This window comes from Zootoca vivipara, chromosome 5 (assembly GCF_963506605.1).
Source record: "Zootoca vivipara chromosome 5, rZooViv1.1, whole genome shotgun sequence".
Lineage (NCBI taxonomy): Eukaryota > Metazoa > Chordata > Lepidosauria > Squamata > Lacertidae > Zootoca > Zootoca vivipara.
This window is the reverse complement of record NC_083280.1, coordinates 63,890,875-63,917,859: the sequence shown is the minus strand read 5'-3', so window position 1 is coordinate 63,917,859 and position 26,985 is coordinate 63,890,875. Positions and strand designations below refer to the sequence as shown.

General features: G+C 47.9%; 1 protein-coding gene across 2 annotated transcripts; it reads right to left on the bottom strand.

Annotated features, from left to right (window-relative positions):
- Positions 1 to 200: 200 nt before the first annotated feature.
- On the bottom strand, positions 201 to 17,635 carry LOC118096376 (cytochrome P450 26A1). 2 transcript variants are annotated; one of them, XM_060274855.1, is made up of 7 exons: positions 17,232 to 17,635; positions 16,898 to 17,122; positions 15,037 to 15,339; positions 14,759 to 14,908; positions 10,532 to 10,666; positions 8,677 to 8,829; positions 201 to 509 (listed from the first exon to the last, which is right to left on the bottom strand). In XM_060274855.1, the coding sequence occupies exons 1-7, from the start codon at positions 17,550 to 17,552 to the stop codon at positions 405 to 407; spliced, it is 1,392 nt and encodes a 463-aa protein (XP_060130838.1). In that variant the 5' UTR covers positions 17,553 to 17,635; the 3' UTR covers positions 201 to 404. The 2 variants fall into 2 exon arrangements, with proteins under 2 accessions (XP_060130838.1, XP_034994017.2); XM_035138126.2 differs by lacking the exon at positions 201 to 509 and adding an exon at positions 1,750 to 3,233.
- Positions 17,636 to 26,985: the final 9,350 nt, after the last annotated feature.

Here is a 26,985-nt window from a genome sequence, read left to right as displayed (position 1 = left end):
CTCCTTTGATGCTATCAGACAACGAACAGAAGCACATAGTGTGGCTCTGATTTGGCTGTTGCTTCTCAGTATATTCAGCCTCCCTCCCTTTTCGCTTGTTCCCAGTGATACATGACAGCAACTGCTTACATTGAAAGCAAAGGGAGTCATTGCTAAAGGAGCATAACCAAAAGCACCCCCAAAAGTGACCTCCATTGCAAGATTTGTTCTGATCAAATGTATTTGAAATGAGAGAAAAATAAGCACCATGCAAGCCACCCGACACCCCCATCTCTTTAAATTTGGGGTATGAGAATACTTATTGCAACATGCACGGATCATTAATTAGGATTTCCTGGGGCTATATTGTGTTCTAAATAGCTTACCAGCGGGACAGGAAAAACACACTTTGCAAGAATCCCCCGTCACTCTGTGAAATCCAGGTCCCCATTGAAATCAGGATCAGAAACGCACACTGGGGGGAATGGCTTCTGCAGTTTCCATGGGCAAACAGGAATCTCCACTTCCCTCTGAAAACGAAATAAAAGGAAAGTCACATCCATCGAGTTATCCAGAGGACCCAGAGGTTCAACAGTGGGTGCTTTATTTGTGTGGTGGAAGTGATGTATGGTGAGAAAGTTTGTGGGGGGGGGTTGTGTATGAGTGGTTTTGTTTTTTAAAAAACTATTGACACAACTGAATTACCTTGGTTAATGTTTTGGTGCTTAGTGAAAGCCATGACCATAGCCAGGGCAGAAATGTGACCAAATATTTAAGTCTTTAAGGTTAGCCAAGGTTCAGAGGGTCATTCCTGGGCCATTTTATCCATCATGGTCATGCTTGTGCTGGATATTAGAAGTGTGTCTGCAGAAGGGTTTTCAATTACATCAGCAAACTGGGCGGGTGGGGCAGAGATACTAGTATTTATGTGAAGGGAGCCAGGAAGATGAAGGTTGCAATCCTATACACACTAAACTCAGATGAAGCATAGAGACCTACTTCTGAGCAGACATTTACAGGATTGCACTGTTAAATAGCTCACTTCTCTGCCTATTAATTATTTGTATGACAATTTGCACTGAACACAAGCTGACCTTAAAACGATTTCTTTCTTGATTTTCATTTTAGGTTTTAATAGTTTAATAGTTTTTCAGCAGGAGGGAGGGGAAACAGAATCACTTCAACCTTAGAGGAGTTCACAAATCGATCAAACCAGAAGTTCAACAACCTATCCAATTATTCCACCTTTCCTCCAAGAAGCTCAAAGCGCCATTAACAGTCCTCCCCCCCAGCTCATTTTCTCCTCACAAGAACCCTGTGTGGGATGTTAGCCTAAGAAATAATGACTGGTCAGGTTAGTTTCACAGCCAAGTGAGGATCTGAACCCGGGTCTCCCTGTCCCATTTCCCTGGTGCCTCCAGAAGACCCATAAGCAAGACACAAAGACTATAGCTCTCTCCTGGTGCTCTGCCCCAAGCAATGGCTATTCAAGGGTATACCCTCTCTGACCATGGATGTTCCATATAGAGTGATCATTACTGATAGGCTTGTATTAATTGGTCCTGCACTACAGTTGAACCCATCCATGGGACAAGAGTGGGAGAGAGTGATGGCATGAGCTAGCCTTTGTTTCATATTGTTATGGCAAAAAGCAATGTCTTCCTTTGCCTCTGAATTTGCCTCCAGCTGGAAAAGGAAGTTGCTGTGTGATAGATGCAGAGTGATTTTTCATAAACAAATTCTGTCTTGCCTCTCTTTCAATCCAGTTTTGGATCTTATGCAATCATCTGCTTGTCTCCTTTAGAAAAGTGCAATGAAGCGCATGCAGAGTTTTAGTTACAGCAGCCACACTGCTCAGCCAAGATGGGAGTTTTTCAGGGGAGTGAAGAGTTCATTTCAAAGGTGACCTGTGGCAAACTATTCAACCCAACCTTCCAAGCCTATATTTGCCAAGTATCTTGATCTACTTGCCTGTCAGAGAGTCAAGGCTATGGATGACTTGCAAGCCAGACCTGGCCCTAAGGCAGTTTTGTATCTCACCTGGCCCTCAACCAAGTTTTCAGCATGTAAATATTGCTCAGCTTCCTTTTGTAGGAAAGTGGTGATGAGTGTCTGGAGTCTTCAGATAAAATGTATTTTGTTGCTTTCTCGCACATGGCAAAAAAATAAAATACGGGCTCTCATAACCTTCCTTCAAGGTGGCGCCAACTTTATTTATTAGACACTGACCATTTATGGAGGAGGTCAGATAATTAACTGCCCCCCCCCCAAGGTGCAGTCTGGAGAGTAAAGAGGGATGGAAGGAAAAGTCTATTTCCAGGCCCACCTCTGATTTTGGCCATACTTCTTTAAAACACCAGCACATTCCACCAAATTCTACTGTTTTCAGTCGAACTGCCAAGTCTAGTCTGCTTAGGATCAAGGTGTTAACTTGGCTGAACCCACTCTCATAGCAGGTCAAAATTCCCCATATAAATGTAAACAAACACCAACATTCTAGCTGCAGAATTTTATTTATGACATAATTTGGTTCACAGTATACATATAGTTCCATTTAACTTTTGACCATGTGTCTGGATACACATAAAGGTCCTTAAATGGTTTCAACATACCGTAATTAGTAAACAAGCTTTGAGTACAATTCTTAAATAGAAGGAAACTTTATTTCTATAGAAATAAAATTATCCATTTATGGATCCCAAGGACTCATAATTACAGTGCTTGCCTAAAAAATGTTTAATACATGAAATAGCTTTAAAAATATTCTTAGAAAACACACTTATAAATAACTATTACACATTATAAATTTAAATATATAATATTGAATTTAGGACACTATGAAAAGCCATTGTGCATGTTTTAAATTCACCAAAACTTAAGTTAAGATCACAGTAATACTGTCCTGGAATTTATTAAACCCGACCATTGAAACTTGTGAATTTTGTTGGCAGATTGTCCTCTGGATACACAGTAGGGCCGGTCTTCATTGTTGGTGGTCCATTTAAAAGTTGCCAGTCACAGTTCCGGGCCAACTCTACAGTAAAGATTTTTAGAAGAATCTTTGCAAATTCTTTGCCTACACAGCTTCTCAAGCCCCCTCCAAATGGGATGAAGCTGAATCGTGAGGAGTCTTCTGGGAAAGGAGACATGAAGCGGTCGGGGTTGAATTCATCTTTGTTGGTGAAAAGCTCCGCAACATCATGTGTGTCACAGATGCTGTAAATGACATTCCAACCTTTAGGAATCTGGTAACCCTGCAAGAAACAAGAGATGGAATGAGAACACAAAACAGAGACAATGGGTCACATGTATGGAGCCATTTAGGAGAGATGAACGTATTTTGAAAGATGGTGCACCTCATCACAATGGCATTGGGGAAATGGATTCCAAGGCATGGTATGGGTTCTTCTCACCACATAGATTTACAGGCCATCTTCTTCTATAAGACTAAGGATTGATTTAGCAGCGCACCTTTCTGATTTGTCTAACAGCAAGATAACCCAAGCCATCCCCTTACTCACTAAGGGTAATCTACACATGGAAAAGATGCTTCTTTCACTGTTCAAAGCTGATCACCCACGCAGGGAAGACAGAACTAATTCCATGCACCACTTCCTAGGCACATAGGGCCTTTTAGGCTGTGGGAGCCCTTTGGAAATCCAGATGTTGCTGAACTACAACTCTCACCAGCCTTTGCAAGCATGGCCAATGGCCAGGAGTGATGGGGGGGTTGAGTCAACACCTGGAGGGCCAAAGGTGCCCTACACCTGGCACAGGTGATTAGTACCAAGAACGTTCAGAGGCTACCACGCGTATAAAATGGGGAACAGCTGGTCCTACCATTAGGCAGATTGAAATGAGTGCTTAAGGCGGCAGATATGGGTGGAGGGCAGACAGGGCTTTGAGAATCACATGGCCTGGCCTGCACCCCCTAAGCTCGTCTGCCACAGACTCTCTCAGCACTGAAGTCAGTGCTGGTATCCCTTGGTACATGAAGCAGAACACTATCTTGCCCTTTGCCTCAAGCAACAAAATGTATTGGGCTAGCCCTGACAGGGGAGATCCTTTCATTAGTGGAAGGATCTCAATGTCACACTTTCTCGAGAATTGCAGCCTAATCTCTGTGAAATGTAGCTCCCTAATTCGTAATGCATTAGGATGGCAACACCTTTACTATTATAGAAGGGGAAGAGAGGATTACAGTACTAGCTGTGGGAATGTTCAGGAATGTGGATGAGGAGATATTGTTTAATATATCCTATATAGGCTGGAGGCCTTGAGGGAGAGACTCACTAAGATGTGTGTAGTCCAAGAGGTCTGGTCCAAGAGAGACAGAAATGGCTGTTTCCTTCAGAATTTATGTGCCACTTCCCCAACTCATTTGCATGTGAAGGAAGAGGAAACTAGGCTTAGTCATATCCTCCTCCTCAGTCCTCCAAGTGGACTATCTAGGGATTGTTGTGACTTGACTGCACTTAACCCTTTGCATCCCACAAACCCCTTCTCAGGCAATTCACAACATACACAAAAACATACATAAACAACTTTAATCAACCACCCAAGAGTCCCAGCTTGTCACGAAGATCCTGGAACTTCTCTCTTGGCAGGGGCTTTGTTAGGACATCTGCAGTCATCTGGTCAGTGTTGCAGTAACACATTTCAACAAGTCCATCCTCGATCACCTGGCGTATGTAGTGGTACCTGACCCCAATGTGTTTGGTGCGTGCAAGGAACTTTTCGCTTTGTGTCAGCTTCATACTGCTCTGGTTATCCTCCATCAAGCTGACAGGTCCCTTCCTTGGCACGCCAAAGTCCTTCAGGAGTTGATCCAGCCAGGCGATCTCTCTGCAAGCCTCCGAAGTTGCAATGTATTGGGATTCTGAGGACGATAAAACTATACATTTCTGTTTATAACTTCCCCATGCAATAGCTCCATCCCCATACATAAAAACATAACCACTGGTGGACTTACAATCCTTATTATCCCAAGCCCAATCCGCGTCAGTATACCCAAGCAGTTTAGGGTCTCTGACGGCTGGCAGTTTTAATTTACAGTCCATGGTTCCCTTTAGATAACGAACAACCCTCTTAACACCAGCCCAATCATGCTCAGTGGGACAACTTACTTTCCTACTTAGGATCCCCACTGCACTTGCCAGGTCAGGTCTGCATGTGGTAACCAAATACAAAAGTTTGCCGACCGCTGACCTGTATTGCGTGTTGTTTGGCAGCAACTTCGAACCTTGTTGATTCTTCAAGAAGTCTGTGGCCATCGGTGTCGCAGCTGGGTGTGCATCCTGCATCTGCATGCTTTCAATCAGTTCAGTTATCTTTTGCCTTTGGCTGAGTAAGAACGATGCATCCTCTTCTCTCTCAACTTGAATTCCCAAGTAGTATTTCACTTTTCCTAGTTCCTTGACCTCTACTTCCCTGTTGAGGTGTTTGACTATGTCTTTATAGTCCTTCTCATTTGACGTAGAAATTAAAAGGTCATCAACAAAGGCTAAAATGTACGAAAACTGTCCATCCCTTTGTTTGGTGTACAAGCACTTATCAGCAGTCCCTTGCTTGTACCCAAGCTGCACCAGCATCTCATGAAGTTTCTGGTTCCAAGCCCTTGCTGCTTGCTTCAAACCATAAAGTCCTTTCTGCAGCTTGCACACTATATGTGCCTCATTTGGTTTAATGAAACCTTTGGGCTGCTTCATATAAATCTGCTCAGAAATTTCGCCATGAAGAAAGGCTGTCGCAATGTCAATATGGTAAACCGACATTTGCTTAGATGCTGCAATACTTAAAAGTAGTCTGACACTGCTGTATCGAACTGTCGGTGCAAACACTTGATCGTAATCCTCACCATACTTCTGGGAAAAACCTTGTGCCACAAGCCTAGCTTTGTAGCGTTGCACCTCCCCTTCTGAACCCTTTTTAACTTTGAACACCCATTTACTTCCAATTGCTTCCTTACCAGGAGGTAGTTCTGTGAGTGTCCAGGTCCTGTTCTGATGAAGTGCATCTATCTCCTCCTGAGCAGCTTTCCTCCAGAGACTGGCTTCATCCGGTGGCATCCTCTCTATCTCTTCCCATTTGGAAGGTTCCTGTGGAGACGCCGACCTTGTAAGGTAGGACAGCCGTAATGGTGGAACACCTCTGTTGGTTCTGGATGAGTGTCTGACCTCTGGTCTTTTGACCGCATCAGCTTCCTCATCCTCCTCCAGCAGTGGCATATCCCCATACAGCTGCTCCTCATCCTCTTCGTCTCTGGTGCTGCCAGGGGCCTGAACCTCCGTGTCTTCTCGGGTGTCACCTATAGGGGGTGCTACGACACTAGAAGGTGGATTAGTGCTTTGTATTGGTTCAAGAGGATAAAATACAAACTCCTCACTTGTTGGTTCCAGACTTGCTTGATCCCTTTTGCTTGGTTGGGCCATCCTTGTAGACTGGTTCCGCTGGTTCTCTGAAATATTAAGCTCATATACACCATCCTTTAGTGTGCCCTGAGCACAAACTTCATCATGCTTAGTCACAATACATTTCCCTTTTTCAAATGTAATTTTAAATCCTTTCCTGTCCAAACTGGAAACACTCAGTAAGTTGCAATTGAGTTTTGGTGCAAACTTAACTTCAGTCACTTTTGTATTAATTGTCTCATAATCTACGTTGAATTGCAAGTTCACAGTTCCTGCACCAAATGCCTTTACAATGTTGCCATCAGCAATCTCAATTTCAGAGGATTCATCCTCATTAATCTCATTAAAATACTCCTTTTCATAACAGAAATGAGAACTCGCTCCACTGTCAAGAATCCACTTATTGCGCTTATTTTCACAATCCTGGACAGCTAAACTTCTCTCCTGCATCAACATGGTTTGCTCATGACTCCCCTTCTTAACACCTTGTGGTTTTGAGGGGTGGGATTCAACTTTATCCCCATTTCGACTCTTGCAGTTCCTTGCTATGTGGTTTTTCCCATTGCATTTAAAACAAATTATTTCTCTAGATGTCTCTCTGGACTTTCCAAAATGCTTGGATGCATAGCTGCTATCCTTCCTCCTTGGATTCCTTTCTTGAGAATCAAGGCTATCTCTGCATTCCTCTCTTAAATGGTTGATAAGCTCATTAAAAGTTAAATCCTTTGTGTGATCCATTATACTTTTAAATGGAGCAAACGTAGGTCCCAATGATGCAAGCATAAACGTTACTTTAGTCACATCATCAAAGGCTCTGGGAGTAAGGGCAATTCTTTGAACAATCTCAGAAAAATTCTTAAAATGCTCTGTAAACTCTTCTCTAGAATTCATCTTCAACTTGAGTAACTTATCCAACAAGTATCTATAGGAACTCTCTGTAGATTGTGCATAAATGCGTTCAATGTCCTCTAGGATCTTAGATGCATCATCTTCAAAATTTATCATCAATAGATGCTCATTCCTCAAACTGCTCAAAATTATGTGCTTGGCTTCATCATTTTTAATACTCCAAGCTTCTATCTTGGCTAAAGCTTCTGCATCGGTTCCTGTAGGCTTTTCTTCCTTAATGGCCTGCAGAACACACCTAGCAGCAAGATAAACTAAAATGCGCTGCTTCCACTGCACAAAATTATTGTCATCCAGCAGCATAAAACTTGGTCTTGCTTCACTATCAAAACTGGAGCTTGCCATCTTAAAATTTCAAAAATTTCAAAAATGTTCAAAATTCAAAAATCCTAACAAAAATCAAAATCTCAAAAATCTCAAAAATATCTTCACTACCTGTGAGCTTTCTCAGTGCTGTAAACTCCGAGGGAGGGGAGGGGTAGTTAATCCCCCAAGCACACTGCAAAACAAAGAGACCATGTGCTCAACCAGGAAATCCTAACTGGAAAAATCCTACAAAATCACAATCCAAATCAATCCTTCAAAAATACACAAAATACGCAACTCTGGGCTGCCATAACCCTTTGTGGGAATGTTCAGGAATGTGGATGAGGAGATATTGTTTAATATATCCTATCCCCGCTTGCGCTAGCAAGCACCAAACTTTAGCAGAGTAAAAACATTCCCCTTTTTCAAAATACACAGCAGAAAAACGTTTGCGCAGGCTTGATTTAAGCCGCTAAAATAAAGTGTATTTTCCTGGTATTTCCCCTTTTTCCTTCTTAACAGAAAAGACACGACACAATGCTCTTAAAAGTATAAAAGATGTTTACTTACAAGCATCCTGAGGTACAGCACACTCAAGAGGTAGACTTGCTTAGTTAAAAGGTAATATATACATTGTGAAGTTCACTTATAAGAAGTGAGACTCCATCTCATCTCTCTCTCTAGGCTGGAGGCCTTGAGGGAGAGACTCACTAAGATGTGTGTAGTCCAAGAGGTCTGGTCCAAGAGAGACAGAAATGGCTGTTTCCTTCAGAATTTATGTGCCACTTCCCCAACTCATTTGCATGTGAAGGAAGAGGAAACTAGGCTTAGTCATATCCTCCTCCTCAGTCCTCCAAGTGGACTATCTAGGGATTGTTGTGACTTGACTGCACTTAACCCTTTGCATCCCACACTAGCTCCTTACAGGTATTCCTGCACCTTTTGTAAAGTTGCATATTGGAGATTTTCAGCAGGCAGACTTCTTCCTAGCATCACACTGGAGAAAATCAGCAGAACCACCATTTAGAACTGAGGTGTTATAGGGACTCAATGAAAATGGGCTTTGCCTGCTTACATTTAGCTCAAAAGTCTTGAGAGCCACTCTGAATCCTCCAGGAACTGGTGGGCTCAGACGGAGAGTCTCCTTGATGACACAGCCAGTGTACTTCAGCTGTTCCAAGAGTTCCATTTCCAAATGCTTCTCTTGGCTCATGTTGCCCAGCAATCCCTGAAAGCAAAGGGTATGTCTTGAGTACCAGTGTAGAGAGAAGGCTTAGCAATCCGGCGGCGGCACTCACACCCTACAGGGCCACCTGCATTCATCCGATAGATCCCAAAGCAAGATCCCACTTAACCACAGGAAAAGAACTTGCAGGCTAAGGTCACATTCACGCCATACACTTAAAAAGAGCAGTATCCATGCCGCTTTAAACAGCCATGGCTTCCCACAAAATATTATGGGAGCTGTAGTTTGTTATGGGTGCTGAGAGTTGCAAGGAGAGTTGGCTCTGCCACTAGACAGCCTCAGGCAGCAAAGCCCCCAAGGCTCTGCAAGTGGCCCACCTGCCCCCAGAAGCAGCATCAGTATCGGGCAGGATCTTAGGAAGAAATCTAATGGTTTGGGCGAGCTCTTGCCTGAAATTGATGTCGATGCCAGTACCACTTCTCCACCACTGACGGAGGCAGCAGGATGAATGAAGCAGGGGCACCATCTGCAGCAGTGGCAGGGCAAGGTGGCACTTCCTGTTTCACCTCTAGCGGTGAAACAGGACACAATGCCCCTGGCAACAATTCCCTTTTAAGAGAATAGGGAACGTTTCATCTGCCAGTGATATTTTCTTATATTTGAAACCATCTAGAAAAAGATACTGCCCGTTTAAACGGGGGATATCTTTTTTATATTTAAAAAGTCATAATATTTTAATTAGTAAAGCTAATCTTTATCTCTCAGCTTTAATTAGTAAAGCTAATCTTTCTTTTTTATATCAGTACTTCTACATGGGAAAATATTTTATATTTTATATTTTATATGCACTCTAGTGGGTAAGATATATACAAAGAGACCAGCAGAAGTTTGGCATATTCAATATAGACCTTGGGCAGCAGTCAACTAAATAGTTGTACTGCCATACCCAAATCTGCTCCAGAAGATTGAGGAGAACCCCAAAACAGATTTAAGAGGTGAGCTGGGGGAGGTCGTTCTGTTGCACAAAGGAGGAATTAAAAAGGTAAAGGACCCCTGACAGTTAAGTCCAGTCGCAAACGATTCTGGGGTTGTGGCGCTCAACCCGCTTTACGGACCGAGGGAGCAAATGTTTGTCCGCAGACAGTTTTTCTAGGTGATGTGGCCAGTATGACTAAGCCGCTTCTGGCAAAGCCAGAGCAGTGCACAGAAACACAGTTTACTTTCCTGCTGGAGCCGCACCTATTTTTCTACTTGCACTTTGACGTGCTTTTGAACTGCTAGGTGGGCAGGAGCTGGGACTGAGCAATGGGAGCTAACCCCGTCGTGGGGATTCGAACCGCCGACCTTCTGATCAGCAAGCCCAAGAGGCTCAGTGGTTTAGACCACAGCACCAAATGCAACCCCTTTAGCATCACACCTGATCATCATTCCACCTATTTATTTATAGGGTTGTTAATATGACCAGACTCATTTGTAATCTGTGCCAGCAGGGTTTCCAAAGCAAGTCTCCCAGCTCCATTTCCAAGACTGTCTACAGCAGGCATGTCAAACCTGCGGTCCTCCAGATGTTTTGGCCTACAACTCCCATGATCCCTAGCTAGCAGGACCAGTGGTTGGGGAAGATGGGAATTGTAGTCCAAAACATCTGGAGGGCCACAGGTTTGACATGCCTGGTCTACAGGATCACAGCAGCCTGCTTCATGCACAATACAGCCTGACTTCCAAACACTCAGACAACACCCACCTTCTCCTGCAATTCCTTCCTCACTTTCTGCAGCACATCTCGGTGAAGGCCTAGGAAAGTAATCAAAGATGTTGCAGCACTGGCAGTTGTCTCGTGCCCAGCAAAAAGAAGCTCCGTTGCAGATTCTTTCAGCTCCTTTAGATGGAGAGGAAAAACAGGAGAAAGAATATCAGACTGTACTTTGCACAAGAATCCTTTTACTTCAGGGATATCACACACACAAAGTGGCTGCAGAGGAAAACTTCCCAGGGACACAGATACTTTATGGCAATGTTGTTATGCTAAGTTCATGGGTGCCTCTTATTTCTCTTTTATTATTTTTTTGTATTTTACAAATGTCCAGAGACCACGTGTCATTGGACAGCATAGCATTATTGTAATATATATATTGCCCAGAGTTTTGCAACAAAGATTAGCTTGTTAGATTGGAAGCAGTAGGAAGGACAGTTGTTACTTCCTGCAAGATCTCTCCTCTTCCGGGAGGGGAGACTTTGCGGGCAGGACCCGCTCCATGCGACAAGCACGCTGCCGTGCCAAGCCTCTGGCTGGCCAATAGGGCCAGCCTGGGGGCAGGGCCTGCATACATTTAAGGCAGCGCGGCAGCATTCAAATTCTCCTTCTGGTGTGTTTGAGGACTGGTTGTGGCCATCATCCAACCCTCCTCTTACAGGGGTATCCCCTTAAGGAATCCGGCGGTCGTGGATCCCGTCTGATGCCCTGCTGAGGGCTAGGGCCATGGCACGACCCCCGGTGACACTAGGGGGAGCTTTCAGTTGTATTTGCATCAACAGGCTCCTCCCTCGGGGTGTTAACCTGATATGACACCCCGCTGAGCGGGGTGGAGTCACACTTCCTGGGGTGGAGTCACACTTCCTAGGGTGTCCAATGCCTAAGCCAATACCTCTCATTTGCTCTAACGAATAAAGTTGTGGCCTTATTTTACCCATTAACTCAAATCCATGTGTCACTGTGTCTTTATTTCTCGCGGGGGGCGGGTCCTCGAATCGCAAATACCCATCACTATCCCCTTTCAAAATGTGGCCTCCCAAATCGCTGCTGATCAGCCAATGATTCTTCCTTTCCCTGAAACCCCTCACCATCCAAGCCCCCTTTCCTGCTTTGTCCTCAAAAATCCTCACTGACAAAACAGGTCTTCTCCTTCCCCTTCCAGTTCTGCCAGTCTGAATGGTCTATTCTCCTCCCAGTGCTTTCAAGGGTTACCACCTTCCCATTCCATACCTTCCCCCTTGGCTTCAGATTGCACACTCAATATCCACCTGCTCTTTTCCACCTGAATATACTGCAATCCACTCCCTATGCTTTCCACATTCCTTTGACATCTGCACCACTTTACCCCTACTAAAGATGACACCAACTTGCCCTAAAGATGGTTTGAAAATGCGCAGGAAGCAAGAGGCAGGAGCATAGCAGGTCACACTGCATGGTCTATGGCAGGGTTTCCCAAACTTGGGCCTCCAGACGTTTTTTGGACTACAATTCCCATCATCCCTGACTACAGGTCCTGCTAGCTAGGGATGATGAGAGTCCAAACACAGCTGGAGAGCCAAGTTTGAGAAACCCTGGTCTATGGGATGGTGCAGGGCATGTGAAGGGAGGAAGAGGGGAAATCCCATTGTGAGTAATCCTTGCACTAGCAGGACTTCCACTTTGTTTTCTACTGTCACTTTCCATCTGGTTTTCCCACAACAATTGCATCTTGCTGAGTCAAATTCATTAACTATCTGATAATCCCTTGCAATGAGAAGCGAGAAATCTTCCACTGACTAAGAGCAGAGCTGAAGAAGGTAGGATACAGAGGGAGCCAAGCAAGAAATGTGGTGATAAACTGGGTCTAAGGCAGTAGAGGACAAACCTAGACAGCATCTTAAAAAGCAGAGACATTACCTTGCCAACAAAGGTCCATCTAGTTAAAGCTATGGTTTTCCCAGTAGTGATGTATGGAAGTGAGAGCTGGACCATAAAGAAGGCTGATTGCCAAAGAATTGATGCTTTTGAATTATGGTGCTGGAGGAGACTCTTGAGAGTCCCATGGACTGCAAGAAGATCAAACCTATCCATTCTAAAGGAAATCAGCCCTGAGTGCTCACTGGAAGGACAGATCGTGAAGCTGAGGCTCCAATACTTTAGCCACCTCAGGAGAAGAGAAGACTCCCTGGAAAAGACCCGGATGTTGGGAAAGATTGAGGGCACAAGGAGAAGGGGACAACAGAGGATGAGATTGTTGGACAGTGTTCTCGAAGCTACCAATATGAGTCTGACAAAACTGCGGGAGGCAGTGCAAGACAGGAGTGCCTGGCGTGCTATGGTCCATGGGGTCACGAAGAGTCGGACACGACTAAACGACTAAACAACAACAACAAGGCAGTTAGAGAGATCAGGGAGGATGGGAGCACAGTATTCACCTTTGAATTGGGCAAGCAGCAAGGATATCATCTTTGATCTTAGTCAAGTCCATTGCAGAGGAGAGGAGAGAAAAGTCAGGTTGTAAGGCAGGGATGGGGAACTTTTGGCCCTCCAGATGTTCCTGGGCTTAACTTCCCATCAGTCCTAGTCAGCATAGCCAATTGTCAATAATGATGGGAAATAGGGCCACAGGTTCCTCACTCCTGTACTGCAGAGTCAAGACAAGTGTGGTTGTAAGAGACAGAAGCAAGCACTTTCCAGGAGTTAAGAAACATGCAAGAGAAATTGGCTGGTAGTTAGATGTCAGGTTAACACTGTTTAACTCAGCCCTCTAGGCAACACTGCCACTATCATTTCAGATTGCTCCTTAACTGCTGCTCCTTGCGTGGTTTTTTATTGTTATTGTTGCACATTTTAGGAATTGGTTTGGTGTTGGGGAATGTTCTCCGGTGTAGAGTAGAGCAAGATATAAATGGGCTAAATAAGTAAGCAAGAGTGGAGCACAGTGCTTGTCTCAAATCCTGCTGTGAATTAAGAGAACAAAGCTGCCATAGGTTTAGCACCCAAGTGTGCTTTGAATCTCCACCCAGCAATGAAACCACTTGAGAGCGACTTGGGCCAGTCTCTTTCTCAGCCTATTCTACCGTACAGGGTCGCTGTATCCACTACAACCACACTAGCTCTCAAAGAATTCAATTTCCCCTTTATGCCTTGTTCCTACAGAAATGCATGCAGCTTTAAAAGCAGCCAATTAAAACTCATGCAATCAACTAAGGTTTCTTAAGAGGTGACAGTCCTAATGGGTGTCACCCTTACCTGTAAGCCCCAACTCAATGGCAATTATTTCTGAACAGACATGTACAGGAATATATATACCCCTAGAGTTCAGTGCAGGCTTCTTCAACCTCGGCCCTCCAGCTGTTTTTGGGCTACAACTCCCATGATCCCTAGCTAGTCAGGGAACATTACTTCAATTCAAATAAAAGTGTTGGGGTTTTTGTTTTGTTTTTTAAACTGAATAGGATGCCAAACATCCAGGTAAGTCACCATCTGAGAAGGCCAGCCCACTGCTTTGCATCACAACATGCCACACAGTAAATAATAAAATACCCCTTCAGAAAAAATGGACTCATGTCAAGGAGAACTATATTTTAAAAAGCAGTGTTTTGAATGATCCTGGAGAAAGGATGTTTTCTAAAAGAGCATAAAATGGGAACAAAGGGCATGAAAGTCTGCTGGGGGGGGTTCTCTGAATGAAGAGCAGGATGGCCTTACACACACACACACACACACACACACACACACACACACACCAATACAATCTTCCTTCTCAAAGGAAACTTTTTTAACGCTGCACAGAAAGGCAGAAAGCCCTTCCCAGACATTGAGATCTAACAGCAGAGGAAGAATTGTTGAGTTTCGCCTGTCCTGTCACTACACACAAAACCCCTGAATATTCTAAACAGGACACTACCCTTGTTAGAAATTTCCAGCCCCTTTACAAAGTGGTGGGGGGGACCATATTTAACTCTATCTTTTGAACGGAGGAAATGCTGACAGTGCTTTCTGCGCAACTGAATCTGCCTAACCAGGATAGGCTGCACCTGGTGACTTTCTGCCTGCTATGCAGCCTTTAAAAACCCAGCCTGGCAACCCTAACTTCGAAAGAGCAGGCGTTATTGACTCAGGTGCATCCTAGAGTCCCTGATGGCTACTAAACCACCTCCAGCACTGGAATCCTGCCCCCCAAAGCTGAGAGAGAGAGAGATGTCAGGATCCCAGCGCCTTGGGACCTCTCCCCACCTGCATGTTGAGCTGCTCCCCGTTTGCCTGCGTGTGCTCCATCAGCAACTGCAGCGCGTCCTTGTAGCCGTCGGGGGGCTCCTTCCCGGCCAGCTTCGCCTGGATGCTCTCCTCAATCTTGGCGTGGATGACATCGCGCGCCCTCAAGCCCTGGAAGCAAGAGCGGGATCCCTTCAGAGAGGCGGGCTCCCTTCTTGCGAGTGCCGCTTGCCATGTCCGGGCAGGGGGTCCCCCTCGGGCCACCTCCCACCTCCACAACCTCTCAGACCACCCTTTACCTTGTAAAGGCCGCTGAAAGGCAAGTCGATGGGCAGCGAGAAGAGGTTGCGGATCATCTCCTCGAAGGCCTCCATGAGGTGCTGCTCGCCGTCCGAGTCCGCCGTCGGGCTGGGCCGGAAGCCCAGTAGGATGCGCATGGCGATGCGGAACATGAGGCGTTTCACCTCCGGGTAAACCAGCAGGCAAGAGCCGCCGCCGCCGGCGCTCACCAGGAGCCACTGGCGCAGGCAGGCGCTCACCTCTTCCTGGATGACCGGCATGTAGTGCTGCAGGGCCTCCCGGGAGAAAGCGCGCATGATTACCTGCGGCGGAAGGAGAGGCGGTTACTTTTAAGGGGACCCTCGGGCTGGAGGAAACTTTTAAAATGGGAAAAAAACCGCAAAGCTAAACAAGTGAGTGCTCCAAGTCTGGCGGAAAGCCACAGCGCTTCGTCCTGCGCTCTTCAGCTTGCCAAGTGGGTCCTCCCACAAAAAATGGCGAGAGGTTTTTTTAAAAAGAGGTCTGCGCGCCCGCGGTTAAAAACTTCGGTGGCGCGTTTGGAAAGGCCGTGGATTCGAATTCAGAGGGTTGTTTCTCCCTCGCTGCATGTCAAGACCAGGGGCGCGGAGAGCCAGCCCCGTACCCCCGATATCAAAGGCACTTGCTTCCAAGTAAGTCTGCTTAGGAGTCGGCCCAAACGCCAACAGGTTCCAGGCGCTAAACTCGGCGATTAAGGCTGCAAGCAGATGGCTGGACATCAGAGTAAATCCCACCGAACTCGATGGGGCGGATCGAGGCTCCAAAAGTCCCCAGTTCAAAGCAGAGGAGAGAGAAAACTGTTGTTTCGCGGTTTTGAGTTAGGAGGCGCCTTTCCAAAAGAAAACCTTCGGAGAAGGACTGTGGGGAGTTGGGGGGGGGGCGTCAACATTGCAGTTTCCTCCAAATGTCCCTTCACATTTTGTCACTCCTGCGCCCCGCGACTTGAAAGGGAAGAAAGCACCTTTGAAATCAAGGAGACTTCGCCGCGTGGTGTGGAAGGCCGGGGCGCCAAGACCTCTTTTTATGGTCTCTCGATTGCTCCCTTTTACTTCTCGAGGCTATTTATGGAAGGCGCCATTCGTTTTATGGGAGTCGCTTTTATTGGAACTGACTTTCCCCCAGATGTGTTTTTAGCACCCTGGCCTTCTAACCTCGTCCTCTTTCCCTTAGAACTCTTCCCGAGAAAGCCAGAGCCGACCTGTGTTTACGCAGAAATAAAAGCCCATCACCGAACACGTCGGGGATTTCTTCCAGGAAAGCAGGCAGGCAGAGGAACGCGCGCGGGCTTGCAATCCCTGAACACGCTTGGACTGCAGTCCTGCCTAGGAAGAACCCTACGTGAAATCAGTGTGACTTCTGGGTATACGTGCCTAGGATTGAATTGCTACTAGAAAGAAGCGCGTTCCACAGACCTGCGTGGAATTATTAAGATTCCAAGTTGAGGCTGAAATCTAGAATTTGGGGGCTCTATCATTTCAATGAAAATCGGCGCCCTCTCCAAGAGCCAACGGCAGACTTCTGGAGCAGATCCCCCCCGCCCCCACCGGGGGCAGAAGTCCAGGCCCCCAGTCCGCAAAATGAGCAGAAAGAGGTCCTCCGCCCCTAAACAGCCGCGCTAAGAAAGGAAAGAAATCTTCAGAAGTCCAGAATCAAAAGTCACCTAACGGCTCCACAACTTCTCTTCCCTCACCCGCGGGCTCTGAGCCACCCCAACCCGTTACGCGGAGCCCTCCTCCCTCCGGCCCCATCGAGGCTGGCGTGCCTTCCAGAGAGCTGCCCCCCCCCCTTGCCCCGGAGCTACGGCGGTGCCTCCTTCGTCCGGCAGAGCCGCTCCCCGCTTGCCTTCTTGCGGTGCTTGTGCTGCCCGTCGTGGAGGTTGGAGAGGCAGCCGGCGCCCAGGATGGTGCGCACCGACGCCGGCCACTGCACGGCCACCAGCCGATGCTCGCCCAGCAGGATGTGGCGCACGTTGTCTACCCCCATCACGCGCACCGTGGGCCGCCCGAATAGGTGCGTCTTGTAGATGTAGCCGTACTTGCGCCGCTTCAGCTGCAGGAATTTGCGCCGCTGCAAAAAGAGAGCGAAAATAAGAGGGGTGGATCAAGCTGGGGAGCCAAATGGCACCTGTTTTGTTTTTTCTCTCCCCCCCCCCGTCGTCCCTCTTCCTTCTCCTCACCTGCAACACTAACTGCAGCGTCTCCCCGAAAAAGGGCAGCCCCATGGTGCCAGGGGGCAGGGGCAGCGGGTAGCTCGGATCGCGGCCGCGCAGGCAGTACAATTCCCACAGCTTCACTGCGGCCAGGAAGAGGAGCAACGGCAGCAGCACGAAGGTGAGCACAGCGCTGGGCAGCAAGGCAGAGAAACCCATGCTGGCCGCCGGGGCCGGGCTGCAGCGAGCGGGGCGGGCACCTTCAAGCGGGCTGGCAGACTTCCCCCGGGGGCTGGCGAGTGAGCGCAAGGGCCCAGCGCCGCGGCGGGGCCCCCCTTTTATAGGCATCCTCGGCCCAGGTCGCTGCCCACTTTACCTTGGGCCGTGCGATCAATTAGTTCACCGAAAGTTCATCCTTAATTGCCCCTCGGGCCCGGCAGGCTCCGCCCCATCGATGCACTCTGCTTGCCTTGGGCGGGCTTTGCGCCTTCCCCGTCTCCGCCTCTCTCTTGCGCTCTGCAGAAAGCACTTTGGAGCCAGCAGCAGTTGCAAAGTGGATGCTGAGCGCCTCTCCTGCCTCCTCAGATGTCCTCGCAGCCCCCACCCCAAGCCAAGCCAAGCAAGCAGCTTGACTGGGAAAGGCAGGTGCGCTTCGGTCAACCAGCCGTCTAGGGCGAGCCTAGGCGCAGTGGCTCAGAAGGAGACCTTCACTGGGATCCCAATAAGGCCTACTCTCCTATAAAGGCAGCCAAGTGCTCCGGGGCACATCCCACACTGGCTGCCAACAAGAAGGACCCTGCCCTACGTTTGGAGCGTTTATGGGCACTTTTGCGCTCAACGAGGCTGCCTTCTTGAATAGGCTTACACAGTTGGATTGCTCTGGTCTGGTCCGAGTTGGATGGTTGCGCTTCAGGCCATTTAAAAAAGCAGGGTTAGTGAGTTGCTCCTAACGTCTCTTGGGATCATCGGGCGGTGGAGCTCAGCACTTTAGGAAGGAAGGGAGCCCTGTGGAACTGGTTAGTTGGTCGGCGGCACACCCACCGCTTCGAAGTGAGCATGCCACACGTTGCGCTAGATCCTACGCGCACTCGCGCAGGTGTAAGCTCCACTCCATAGTTTAGGACTGCATCTCAAAAACAGCGACTAAACCTAAGGCAAGTCAGTCGAGTGCATCCAAGAGCCATTTCAGACGTGCTCCCAACTCCAATCAACGGCGATGTTTTGCAATTCATTTAAGAGTCTCCCCCTCCCTCCCATGCCTTTAAGCTTGGGTTCCAATCCTGTGTCATTTATTTACTTACTTGCTATATTTTTTATACCGCCCTTCACCCTTCATCCGTAGATCGCAGGGCGGTTCACAAGAGAAAAACACAAAATACGTCATAAAAGGATAATTAAAAATGAACCGATAACCCCTCCCCCCCTGTACCTTGTCTAGTAGTTCTCTTCGTTTCCATGGTTTGGAAGCCAGGCTGCGATCTTTACTCCGGAGTAAACCATGAGGTCTGCTTCCCAGAGAGGGGCTTTATCTGCTCCTTGTTTTACTGGAGGAGTAAACACGCGTAGGATCGGGCTTTCCCGGATAGTTAAAGCGCTGCCCCACTTCGCAAACGGTGCTGTGATCCTGCAGTGTCTCTCTCCCACCCCCCACCCCCCAGTAAATCCCTAAAGACTTTGAAGTTGCCCACCCTGCAAGAAAACACCAATCCTCACTCGGATAAATAATCCGTTTTCTGTACTAAGGCACCGCTTTGTATTCCTATGGGGCTTAGCCATTACGACGGTGCAACCACAGCCAACTTCTGTTTCTCTAGGATTTATTAATTTGTAAACATTTATTGCTATATCTTTATCCCGCACACTCGAGCAGTTCACTTCTCCTCTTGTTCTCCGAACAACCCTGCGGTGTAGATCTGGCAGAAAAGGCAGATTACCTTAAACCCGCTTTCAAAACAACTAGACAGGGTGGCCAGACCTGGATCAGGCAGCAAGAAGCGATCCTGACTGGCCCAACGCTGGTTCCCTACCAAGAACCTCTCGGTCACACACACATCCCCAGGTTTGACCTGAGGGCGCTGCTGTTGTTTGAGAGATCGTCCCAAGGTCACACCGTGAGCGAGGTGGAGAGAAAGTCGTGTGGACCAGGGCAAAGTCAACTTTTTTTCCATCAGTGGGCAGCAGGCACCCACCTCAGATACCAGCTGTTCCTCTCTTTTTTAAAAAATACTTCCCTCTTCTAGAGGCCTTCCATGGTCTCGGCAGTTGCTGATCCGCATTGTAGTTAAGTCAATGTGCCTACCTGGATTTCACGCACGATCTGCACCCTACAACTTCCATTGACTTCACTGAAACTTCCCTCAGTATCCTGGCAGTAGCAGCCTGGGACAGAAGTCTTGTGCACTTACTGGAGGGAAAGTTGGACTTTCTGTTGTGCAAAGATGCATTGGATCCAGCCATGAGGCTCTAACCCTCTGTTAGTAATTCCTCCCACCGAACCAATTGCTTACACAATTAAATTCCATGGAGCTTTCTCTCAAATAACTAGAAAGCTCCATGGAATTTAATTGTGTAGGCAATTGGTTCGGTGGGTGGAATTACTTTCCATCTTTCTTCTTAATTTTGCTCCCTCTCCAGGCAGCCAGTTAGTGTGTTGCAGGAGATACATAAATTTAGGCCACAACCTTGCAAACACTTACATCAGAGTAGCCACACACACCCCAACTGAATACTGGGGGACTTATTTCTGAATTAGGCATCGTCGGATTAGGTTGTCAATTCTCTAATCTGCCCCTGATACAGAAATGCGGTGATGGGGAGCTCAACCTGTGAAACTTCTACCTGCCGTGCATCCAATACTGTAACAGAGGTGGCCCTTGATTTTTTCAAAGACTTTGGGGGACCCTGGGATCATCTATTTGAGCCTGCGCAGTGCACACTACCACTGGTACCCACCCTTTGTTTTGTTTGCTTTTGCTAACATCCAAGCAGGAGAAGAATGCTGTGGAACAGCAAAGCTTGCGAACTTCTTTGTGCTCTTTTAGCCGGGCTCCTAACAGAACGGAAGCATTGCCTTTCTCTCTAAAGGATCGTTTGAGCACATTTTTTCTTCAAATGAGGGGGGTCCAGTCCAGTTTGGAGATGGAACCTTCTATAGTGAGGAGGCTGGGGTTGCGGTGACTTAAGTGCCCCTCCGTACATGCTCAGAGGTACTCTTTTATTCGTGTTTCTCACAAATATACTGTAGCCCTATCTCCCCCTGGGTAGAATTTTAGATTGTAAAATCCTTGGGACAGAAACCCGCCGCCGTAATATCTATAAAATGCCCAGCGCAAAATGCCCAGCGTAAAAAAAAAAAAAATAACAGCGCAAACATGACCATGGATTGCTGACTGAATTCAGCGGCCCTTACTCGCAGGTAAGAGAGGTTAGGCTGGGCCGAAGACCATCAACCGAGTAATAACGTCTCCGAACCGTACATTAAGGTTGAAACAAATTTCTGCGGCCAAGCATTGGGGGTGGGTTTGGGGGGCGCGGGGAGAGCCCCCCACTACAAGGAACCGATCCGGTTGCTGAACCACTGTAGTTCCGGCTTCTCTCTGCCCCCTTTGGCTGGAAGGGCCGTGAAGATTTAGGGTGGGAAAGCCCTGGGCCTGCCCCCACTCCGCGGCTCTCCAGCTCCGCGCGAGCATTGCCTCCGCAGCAGTAGCAGCCGCTGCCTTGCAAAGGGAGCGCAGGATGTTTCCTAGGCTCGAAACCATAAATGATGTCAGCGGCCCGGGGAAGAATGGCCGAGCCCTGGCCGCTTTCTCTAAAATTAGTCCTTGGCCTGCAGTTCACCCCACCGACAGGGGTTGGATATTTACGTTCAAGGGACCTGAGAGGAGGAATCCGCAGCAGCAGCGAGAAGGAGTAAATTCTCCAAGCTGATGGCGCGGGGCGAATCGTAGGTTCAAACACAGGTCAGCGAGGGAAAGGGAGGTTGTTGGGGCGAAAGATAAACACGCAGAGTCGCCTCTGAGAGTGTGCGGGGGCAGCCGGATCTGCGAGGGCGGGCGGAGAAAAGGTGTGAAGTCGGATTCTCTCTAGACCTGCGTCGCGGGGGAGGGCGAATCAGGCTTCACTCGGCAGCCATCTTGACCCCGAATTTATAGAAATGTCAAGTCGGTTTCTCTAGGGCCAGCCAGAGAAGTTGGAACGGAAGGAAGCGAGGGTTGGACAAGAGGCGGGACACGCGTGGATCGGGCGCAAGGCTACGCACCGTTCCGGTTCCCAAAGTCCTGCTGGGTGCTACGGGGCTTGCGCGCACTTGCCTTGCGGTACTTTCTACTGGAAAGGAAACAAACCCAATTCCCCACTGCTGCCCCGCACACGAAAGAAAGCCTCGAGCAGAGAAAGGTGCAGGTGTAGGAGCCGCGCAGAGTGGCTAAGGAACCACTCTGATGGGCGCAGCAAAATTATCATTATCATTATCATTTATTTGGTACCCCGAACCCGCCGTACTCCAGGCACCTCTGAACCCCAAAGGTCGTTTTATAGACGCTGACCCTGAAGGAAGTCTCCCCGGGCTCCACAATCCTCACGGTCTACTGACTTGGGGGAGTAAAGCCTGGTTTAACTGACCGTCCTATAAATCTGCCGAGAATGGCGTGGGGTGGGGCCTTTAGGACCACCCCCTGCCTACTCTGGCGAAGAACTACGATTTAAAGGCCCAACTCGAAACCTATGTGCCCTAACCTTGGGTTCAACTTGGTACCTTTCTCAGCCTGATCCCTGGAAAGAGGCCAGTCGAGGGCGATAGGCACCTGTTTGCACAAACCAGCCAGCTGACAGTCCCCTTGCCTACTCAGAAGTAAGACCCGTGGGCTCCAATGGAAGCAGTGACATCGCTGAGGGGCCAAAAAAAAAAAGCTCTCTCATTGCTTGGCCAAGGCTGTGACGTCGACTCCCCGCCCCCATTTTACTTGCCCACTGAGACATACCCCGAATATTTGCGTTGTTACCCCCGTAAGACTATGCGTCAAGAGGTGACCTGCGGACATCTTCCATTCATTGGTTTCTCCAGCAAATCGGAGCAAACTGGCGGGGAGGGAGCGGGGGTGTTCCTCGCTTAGCAAATAATAATAATAATAATAATAATAATAATAATAGGCTACATTAGTTTTAGTGGGGTTACTAGACCGCTTCTCTGGGGACCCTCGGGACGCCCTCGCTGCCGCCTTTCTTTCCCTCTCCAAGAGGCTTCCCAAGCCAGGCCGAAATTTCCCTTCCGTGCCAGAGGGCGCTGGGTGCTCGCCAAGCGCTGCAGACACACACGCATAGCTCTTGCGAAGCCCGGGAGCGAAAGAAGAAGGGTCAGGGAGGTGGTCCCGCTGCTCACAGAGTCGGCTTGCGGCTATTCTAGGGGAAATGCGGCCTAGGTGCCGCATTTTTTTCTCCAAGGAGAGGGAGGTGGGATTCGTGTAGTGCGCTCCGTTTCACTGCAAGGCAAGGCGAGGGAATTCAAGAAGCGCATTGAGCAGCCAGCGCTTGCTTGCTGTCTTTTTTGCAGCTGATCATAAATTTATGTCGTGCATTCTGATTATGCTGCTGGTTTACAGGCCGAAGGGACAAGGGTGAACCTAGAAAAATGCAGGGGTTTATTGGGGACGGTCGGAAGGCGCAGGGCAGTGGAAGTGTCTAACTGGAATTCTTTCAATTCCTCCTGGAGTTAAGAGTGGAGAGAGCAAATCAAACCACTACGGGAGGAAGTGTTACACATGAGAATCGGGATGCACCCTTGGAGCAAGTCGCTCTGGAGTAAATTCTCCTCTGCAGGGAATGATCCACCTATTTGTAGCTAAGTGACAAAACAAGTGTGCAGATTTCATTATCCTGGACAGTGAGTCTGGTGCGGCGGGCACAATGCCAGAGTGCAGCTGGGAAGAAGCAGGTTCAAATGTCACTCAGCCATGAAACTGTTGCCTACCTCACAGGGTTGTGGTGAGGATGAAATATGGGCCGGCCCGGGAGAAGCGTTTTGCTCCTTGCGGGGGAAAGCGGGATATGCATGTAATAAAACGCTTGCTTGCATCCCTGATCTCTGCGTTAAATGATCCTAAGAAGGTTCTCTGGCTGAGGAGCATAAAATGGGACAGATCAAAGCCCACCGAGCCCAGGATCCTTTGCAGGAGTTGCAGCAAGCCACAGACACAGCGGGGCAATCGTACACGTGTCTCCTCAAAAGCATTGTCCTCTTTTTAGGGAGCCGATGGAAACGCAGCGCCCGAGAACTTCTGACTCTCATAAACCACGTTCACACGCACCAGAGCATTCTTGGTGTGCCGTGCGAACAGGACGAGGCAAGCCACTCTCATCGGAATGGTTTCTTTCGAAAATCGGTGCGCGTGGAGAGAATCGGGTCCTTTCTCTCTGCACACTGCGTGTCATTCCAGCCTTCCATTAACATTGGCCAAGTCTCTTACTCAAATGATTATACGTACAGTAATTATAATCTGGCTAGGGGTTAACAAAAGTGCGTTGTTCAGTTCGAGGGCAGTTGAAGTCGGTCCCGATCCTCCGGGCTCCTTCCTTCCCGACCCCCCAGTCAACAAGCACTGCCGGAATGGGAGCTAATTATATTAATTATGTTGGAGGGGAAGAGGCGAGGACGGACTCCTGGCCTGTGTAGTTCTTTCCCCCCACGGTTGGCTTTTGTTTTTAGTAGATTTTTTTTAAAGGTTCACTGTGTTCCCTCCTCGCCCCCTCGCCTGACCTATATAAGCCCAGGGCCCTGGCGAGCTTTGGGTGGGGGGGGGGGGAACGACCTGGATCCTCCTCGTGCGTGTGCGCCTAATGGGGGCGGATGCCCGTCCGGTGGTGCGTCTGCGGCTCCACGAACAGTGGCCTAACCCCGGGGCACTTGCGCGTTCCCATGCGCTGACCTGCCAGTGACCTACCGACCGGATGAATGAACCCTGCCAGCTCCTGCGCCAAGTTCACTGTCCGCCAAATAACGAGATACGGTGGTCTGAGCACCGTTAATTAACACAGGAAACCTTTATTATCTCCGCAGCCGTCAATCCCGAGGCTGCGCGGGGGGGGGGGAGGGGGATTCTCCAGTGGTCAGAGAGTGAAAGGGATCATTAAAGACATCTTGGAAGAAGGTCAAGAAATTAACAGCCTAATACTAACGGACTGGGGCGGTGGGGATGGCAAGTTAACGGTCATTACGTTGCACTTGCGAAGGGGGAAGAAGCGGGAGTGGAGTGGGGTGGGGTTCGGACCGCGGGGAAAGGTCCGGGCTTCTCAAAAAAACCCCAACACAAATCCTATTAACTCCTGCGCAACCTTAGGCGAGTTAAAGGCTGCCACCATCCCCGAGCTAAACTGTTTAAAGCAGCAGCAGCAACATCACACGCGGTTTTTGGCACCTCGAAAGACTAACCAGTTTGACTGTGAATTTCGGGGTCCACTTTACCAAAGTCCCCTTCAGCAGATGCATGAAGGGAAATAATCCCACAGGTCTGGTGATGGTCCGTGAAAGCTTGTTAGAGGCGTCGTAATGAATTTGACCGTCCATTGCTTTCAGTAGGTCAACTTTGACAACCGTTGGATATAAACCACCCTTTGTCTTTAACGTGCCAGGAGACTCTTCATAAGCTATATATACAATATTGTGAACCGCCCTGATCTCTTCGGAGGAAATTTAATAAATGATAAATAAATCTATATTTTTGCTCCAGCACATTAAAAGAGGGCATTTTTTGAGAAAGAAAAAGGAAATATTCCAAACGAAATATATATGATCTTCTTATGTTGACCAATCCTAAATTTGTGTTTATTCTCCGAGGTAAGCCATCCGGAACCAAGAGGCGCATTAGGCTTCCGCACTATCCGGTTTTTAAAGGGCTTTCTCACTATCCCGACTCTCGGAGTTCAACGCGCGCACTTCAGAGATTTAGTTTTCATTCCAAATTTCATTGCAATCTGGCGCGTCCACCAGCTTGAAAGCCGGAGCTATCCCTCTTTCAGTCTTGCTTTTGGAAACGTACCAGCGGCTGCATTCGAGCTTCAAGCGCCCTTCGTGCCTTCGCTTGCTTCTGACTCGCAGGTTTCTCCTTTTTATTCGGGCCAGTGGATCTGAGGCTTGCAGCGTGTCCTGGAGAGTCTAACTAACTACGGCGGTATGCAGTGCATGTCTCCTCAGAAACAACTGGATTCAGTGGGGCTTTTCCCCTAGAAAGTAAGGTACAGAACGGCAACCTGCGTCCTCAATTCCGTGCGCTCTTCCCCATTCAATACAATGGGACTTACTTCCCAGCAGACGGTCATAGGAGTGAGTGCGCTGCAATAGGGAGCGCTAAGATTTGGGGAATGAAGGGAAAGCGAGAAGAATGAATTTTGTGTCTGAAAGCCCGAGTTCCCAGGCTTTTCTGGAGGAGGAGAGGAGAGCGAAAGAAAACTGGACCAGGAACATCTATAGATTATTATACCCTCTCCATGCTAGATTGAATGAAGGCAGTATCATGGCAAGACACATTCGCTCTTTCCCTGTCCTCCATACTCATGCCGGCAGGTTAGTCAAGGCGTGGTAGAAGAACCGCTTTACACGATCCACACCCGCGTTTAGGACCACCGAATTGGGTGTGAGCCGAAGCGGTGGAGTAGGTGTGAAACAGGACTCCAGAACGAAATCCAACAGTTCCCGGCGCTTCTTCATTCCATTGTTGTTGTTTTTTTTCCTTTTAATCAAAACCATTAGATTAAAGGAGGGAAATCTATTCTATCTGTAGCATTTGGAAGGGGGTCGTCTAGGGAAGCTGTGCTAATTAAAGTTAGTCATTGACATTTGGCTGTTGTTGTTTTTTTCTCAGTTTACCCCAAGGATTCACCTTAAAAGGCAAGGTCAAGAGGGCAGAGGCTTCAGGTTCACTCGAGGGTCAGCCTGCCAACAGCAGTTAACTCAGCATTAAGGGCAACCTTCGCGGGGGGGGGGGGGCGGTGGAAGAGAGAAAAAACAAAGGGGGAATTATCTTACACAGGATCCGCACCCTGAGAAATCTTGCTTTCCAGTTGGTGCTTCTGTACCTTCAGGTAAGTGAGTCTACTGAGGGTCTCTCTGACTTATTATGGAGGTCCAAAGGTGTCCTATAGACACCCAATGCCAGTTATCTAACACCCCCACTGTTTTCAGACAAGAGTTTTTCACAAGAAAAGGAGGATGAAACAGAACAGAAATCTGAAAAAAGAAGAAAAAAAGGTTTTTGTACAAATAAGCCCTTTCTTCCCCAAAGGAGATACCGGTACTTGGAGGACCTGTAAATCACCTCTTTCTGACAAATAGGAATTTCTGGTGGCTTCTAATAAGTCACATTAGAGTGCAAAATCAATGGTGGGTATTTTTATACTCTCTTCTGATCCCAGTTTATGATGGAAGAAGAGTAGGGCTGTAATGTTTACTTGGTTATTGTTTAATCTAATTTATTTAATTCATAATTTTTATACTGCTTGATTGTAGGAAAAAGCCTCAAAGCGGTTTACAAGAAAGATAAAACCAAAAAATTATCACTACAAAATTTGTAACCATAATTTAAAACATAAAGAAAGATAAAACTGAATAGACCGAAACATATTAAAACTCATAAAAACTTTCTAAAGCTTCTCAACTTGCTACATTTGAAATTTAGCTTAGTCTACTAAAAAGGTGGCTGGTTACTCAGGCAGCAAATTTCCCAAAAAAATATGTTACTATTTATTTGTTTATTTCATAAAATTTATATACCGCTTGATTTGGGGGGGGACA

Excerpts from the sequence above, each read along its gene's own strand:
- LOC118096376 (XM_035138126.2), bottom strand. The coding sequence starts at position 17,552 with ATGCCTATAAAAGGGGGGCCCCGCCGCGGCGCTGGGCCCTTGCGCTCA. Across the intron at positions 14,909-15,036 it reads CTTTCAGCGGCCTTTACAAG|GGCTTGAGGGCGCGCGATGT; the intron begins GTAAAGGGTGGT and ends TCTTGCTTCCAG. Across the intron at positions 8,830-10,531 it reads GGAAGGAATTGCAGGAGAAG|GGATTGCTGGGCAACATGAG; the intron begins GTGGGTGTTGTC and ends CTTTGCTTTCAG.